The 4971-nt window shown below is 59.6% G+C and overlaps 1 protein-coding gene across 1 annotated transcript; it reads left to right on the top strand.

Annotated features, from left to right (window-relative positions):
• Positions 1–236: 236 nt before the first annotated feature.
• Positions 237–3316, top strand: PI4K2A (phosphatidylinositol 4-kinase type 2 alpha; the record flags this gene model as incomplete). The annotated part of the gene is made up of 8 exons (XM_010086909.1): positions 237–437; positions 696–827; positions 912–1065; positions 1680–1741; positions 2177–2276; positions 2539–2672; positions 2959–3018; positions 3155–3316. Coding segments are annotated over 8 exons (1005 nt in total), but the record flags the coding sequence as incomplete, so codon positions are not given.
• Positions 3317–4971: the final 1655 nt, after the last annotated feature.

The raw sequence follows: 4971 nt of genomic DNA, 5'->3' as shown, positions 1-4971 counted from the left end.
ACTGCCTGCCTCCCTCCCAGGACCTGTGGGGTCTGCCTGGTCCCAGGGGCTGGTTGTTACTGCAGTGAGGTGCTGTTCTGGGCCTGTTCCTGAGTGTCCCCACTGCAGGCTGGGCCTGTTCCTGAGTGGCCCCACTGCAGGCTGGGCCTGTTCCTGAGTGTCCCCACTGCAGGCTGGCTTGAGGGGGAGTGTCCTGCCAACTGCCTTGAGTCAGCCCTCCTCTTTCTTGCTCACAGAAAATCATTGGCGTCTTCAAGCCTAAGAACGAGGAGCCGTATGGGCAGCTGAACCCCAAGTGGACCAAGTGGCTGCAGAAGCTGTGCTGCCCGTGCTGCTTTGGGAGAGACTGCCTCGTCCTCAACCAGGGCTACCTGTCAGAGGCGGGCGCCAGCCTGGTGGACCAGAAACTGGAACTCAACATTGTTCCCCGCACGAAGGTGAGAGGCAGCTGCTGGGATCTTGTCCTGGGGAGGCTTTCATGCACTTCTGCACAGCTCTGCTTGTGCCTTGTCTGGTGGGACTGCTGACCTCAGAGATGTTGTGTTGAGAGCCCTGGACCAGGACTGCTCCTGCTCAAGCCATGGGGATGTTGGTGCTAGGCAGAGCCATGGGAAATGCTGTGTCTTGGTTTTATCAGCCAGTCCTGTGACAGTTGCCAGGTGCCCCTGCTGACGTCTGTGCTTCTCTCCCCCCAGGTGGTGTATCTGGCCAGCGAGACCTTTAACTACAGTGCCATTGACAGGGTGAAGTCCCGAGGAAAGAGGCTGGCCCTGGAGAAGGTACCAAAAGTTGGCCAGCGCTTCAACCGCATTGGTCTGCCGCCCAAGGTAGGGCTGCCAGCCTCCACATCTGCCTGTCGCTGCTTCTCCGTCCTCTGCAGCCTCCTGTAACGCAGCCTCTCCTTGCTGCAGGTGGGCTCCTTCCAGCTCTTTGTGGAAGGCTACAAGGATGCTGACTACTGGCTGCGGCGGTTTGAAGCGGAGCCGCTCCCAGAGAACACCAACCGGCAGCTGCTGCTACAATTTGAGCGGCTGGTGGTGCTGGACTACATCATCAGGAACACAGGTAGGGCCGGCTGCCTGGTGTGGGACACTGCCTGCTCCTTCATGTCCTGCCAGCTGGAGAAAGGAGAGGGGGACAGGGCCTTGGTGTCTCTTCCCAGCACCCAAAACTCAGCCCTACTTGGTTGCTGCCAGGTGGCAGCTGCTTTCGGGTAGAGTGCAGCTGCTGTGGCCGCCCATGACCATGGCCATGCTCTGGCTGCTGGCCTGTGTTTTGGAAGATCTGGATCCATCATGATCCTGGGGTGGAAAGTTTGCCATCTGTGAGGATCCAGGGACATTCAGAGATCCAGCACCTGACTGTGCCCCTATATCCCATCTCGCGCTGAGCTTCTGAGTTTCTGACAGGCTGGAAGGGGTTGGGGTGGCACTCTGGGGCTTGCAGGCTGACCTTTCTCTTGCGAGCTGGGGATATGTGGACCTCTCCAGTCTCCAGGGCTTGTTCTGTGGGGTTTGATGTCACTTCCCAGACCTGCAGCAAGCTTGAGGGCTCTGGGGTAGAGTTTGGGCCTCTAAAACTGGTCTGGCTCACTTCTGGGTCAGAGGAGGAGTAGTCTTCTGCCCAGCATGGTGGAGGCAGGCCCTGGCACTGACACAGTCATTTTTTTCTCACTGCAGATCGAGGGAATGACAACTGGCTCATCAAGTACGACTGTCCCCTGGACAGCGCGGGCGTGCGGGTGAGCAGCTCTTGCTGGGCAGGGGCTCATGGGGCAGCTCTACTCCTGCAGGTGGGCCAGGGATTTACCAGCTCGTTTGGGTTTCCAAGCATGCGGAGACCTAATCTTGTCTCCTGGACCTTTTGTTGCCCTCTGTGTCAGTAGTCTGTGGCCTAGTGGGACTCTGTGAAGATGCAGCTGGGCTCTGTGGGGGAAACTGGTGTCGCTGTGCATCCTTGTGGTGAGGCCTGGGGTGGGGGACACAACTTTGTCCCCCCCCCCCACCCAAAGCAGACAGTGTTTCCCTGTGGGCAAGAGGCCACGCTACGGGTGAGAGGCTGCTGTGCCTCTGTGGCAGCCAGGACAAAGGTCCTGGCAGAGGGGGCTGCAGGGGGTGGGAGGGAAACCGTTCCTGCTGGGGGGTGCCTCCTTGTGACATGCTCCGCTTCCTTCCAGGACAGCGACTGGGTGGTGGTGAAGGAGCCCATCATCAAGCTGGCTGCTATAGACAACGGTTTGGCCTTTCCCTTGAAACACCCGGACTCCTGGAGAGCATGTGAGTTGCTCAGGCTGTGTCAGGGTGCCCTGGTGGGCCATACAACTCTGCTCTCGGGCATCCTCCTCAAGGGCTGGAGAGGAGAGGGCTAGGACTGTCCCTGTGCAAACCTTCTGGATTCATGGGCAGCTCCACCTCAGCAGAGGCTGTAGGAAGTGGGTGCTGGACCCTGTGTCCCAGACGCAGGTGATCTGGCCCCACGGGGTATGTGGCACCATCCTTTGCCTTCCCCAGCTCTCACATCTCCTGCTTCCTCCCACAGATCCATTCTACTGGGCATGGCTGCCCCAGGCCAAAATCCCCTTTTCACAGGAGATCAAGGACCTGATTCTTCCCAAGATCTCGGACCCCAACTTTGTCAAGGACCTTGAGGAAGATCTGTATGAGCTCTTCAAGGTGAGCTGGGGGAGTGGGTGAGGATGGCTCGGGAGGAAGAAAAGCAGGGGTGGTGTTGGGGAGCTCCCTGTCAAGGCTGCAGGGGACAGAAAGGTGGCCAAGCTTCTGACAGTGTTTCTGGGCTGAGGCATAGCAGAGTTATCCCTCTGCCAGGAGCTGAGGATTCATTGGGAGAGCAGGAAACCTGTGGGACAGGAGGAAGGAGGCTTGCTTGGGGAATAGGCATCTCTTGCATGGTGTGGAACAGCAGGTGGATCCCACTGTGTTCTCTACTCTCCTCTTGCAGAAAGACCCTGGTTTTGACAGGGGACAGTTTCACAAGCAGATTGCTGTCATGAGAGGCCAGGTAAGCTGTGTGTAGGGAGGGCGGATGAGTGAGGCACGGAGCCTCGTCCTGCCTGTGTGGCAGGAAGGTTGCTGGGATGGATGCTCTCTGTTGCTCCGGTGGGTCAGCTCAGGTATTGCTCTGTTGTGCCACACAGATCCTGAACCTCACTCAGGCACTGAAAGATGGGAAGAGCCCCCTGCACCTGGTTCAGATGCCACCTGTGATTGTGGAAACAGCGCGTTCCCACCAGCGCACTTCCAGCGAGTCCTACACACAGAGCTTCCAGAGCCGGAAGCCTTTCTTCTCATGGTGGTAGCTGTGGGAGCCACAAGCAGGGCTTGGCCACCTTGGACTAGCACTGCGAGAGGAGCTGGGCAACCCCTGGGTCCTGTGGCTGGGAGTTGACCTTCTGGGTAGAGCGAGCAGGTGCGGCTGGAGGAACCTCCAGCTGAACTGGAGAAGCCAGGCAGGTCAGGCATGGTCCCTCCCCATGTCTGTTGGAGCTCAGTGCCCTGCTTGGGCCAGAGCCCGGGGGGAGGTGTGAGAATCTGCTGGGAGCCGTGGTGTGGCTGGGACCCTGCTCCCGCCCCCCCTCTTTGGCCTGCATGCGGTTCTGAGCACCCCTGCTGGGGCTGGGATGAGCAGGCTGCCCAGGCCAGGATCCGTCCAGCCCTTTACACCAGCCACTGGCGCTTTTCTTCTCCACCATGCCGGCTGCTGGTCTGGGAAGGCCTGTAGCAGGTTCTAGCCCCTCCCTTTGCTGGAGGGTGTGCTGTCCTCCACTGTCCCTTCTCTGCCCTAACCCTGTGCACGCTGCTTTCCTCAGGGGGAGTTCCTGCTGCCCGCTGGCGCAGTGGGGACCGCAATGAATGGCTGTTCTCTGGCTGAGGGCTTGAAGAAGGGACATGTGAGAGACAACTCATGGGGCTGGCTTGGGTGCAGTTAGACACTAAGGGGAAAGAGGTGCTGGCTTGTTGTGAAGAGCAAGCGGTGCTGGGAGGGGCTGTTGCTTAGTGCCCCCTTGCTCTGTGGGAGCCCCCCAAAACTGGAGAGGGCCTAGGGTGGGTGCAAGCACCCTCTCCCCTTTTGCTGTCCCAGTCCATCCCTCCTGAGAGGTCTCCATGGCTGCTCGTGCTTGGTTCTTGCCCCTGCTCCCAGCAAGCTCCCTGGCTGCTGTGCAGCCAGCATTGGGCCAGCCTTGTCTGTGCCTAGGGCCCCCTCGTGGGGCAGGGGGCTGCTGGGGAAGGGCTGCTTTGTGAGTGGGAGGTGTGATGGGAGTACAGGGGGGCCGGCATGGGCTCCTGGCTGCCCCGGTGCTGACAATCTCACAGGCCTGCTGTGGGTGCGTGAGGCAGCGAGCCCTTCTCTCCCCAGAAGCTGCTGAGCTTGTAGAAAACGGTACCAGGGCTGCTGCCTGCATCCGCTTGGCTTGAGCTGTGGCTTCTCTTGCCACTGGGGGAAGCCAGTGTGGGGTCTCGCTGTCCTGTTAGCCCATCTTTGGGGGGTGAAGGGGGAAGGAAGGCAGGCTGGGGCTCTGCTGCTTGAGTGTGGGAAGGGAGAGCAGGTCCCTTGTCTCCTGCAAGGGGAGGGGGCTCAGTGCTGGCTGTGGAAGCACAGGGTGGGCAGCAGTGAGACTCCAGCTCCCTGGCCAGGCCTGGCTGCATCTCCAACTGACCCAAAATGTATTGTTCTAATGCACTGTAGAAATGTATGTAATGTATTTAAACCATGCAACCTTCTGAATAACAGAGCTGCCCTTCAGCCTCTGTGTCTCTGCAGCGCCCCGGGGCAAGTCAGGGCTGTTCCCTTGCACCAGCTGCAGTACAAGGGCCTGGACTGAGTTCCTGCCCCCGTGGGAAGAGTGGCAGGATACAGCCAGGGCCTCACGCAGACACCCCTGTCCACCATTTATTAACCAGTGCACCCTGCCCAGAACGTGTAGTGGCCTCCGGGAGCCCGGCTGTCCCGGCA

This window comes from Pterocles gutturalis, unplaced genomic scaffold (assembly GCF_000699245.1).
Source record: "Pterocles gutturalis isolate BGI_N339 unplaced genomic scaffold, ASM69924v1 scaffold30616, whole genome shotgun sequence".
Taxonomy (NCBI): Eukaryota; Metazoa; Chordata; class Aves; order Pterocliformes; family Pteroclidae; genus Pterocles; species Pterocles gutturalis.
This window is presented reverse-complemented; position numbering and strand designations above follow the sequence as displayed.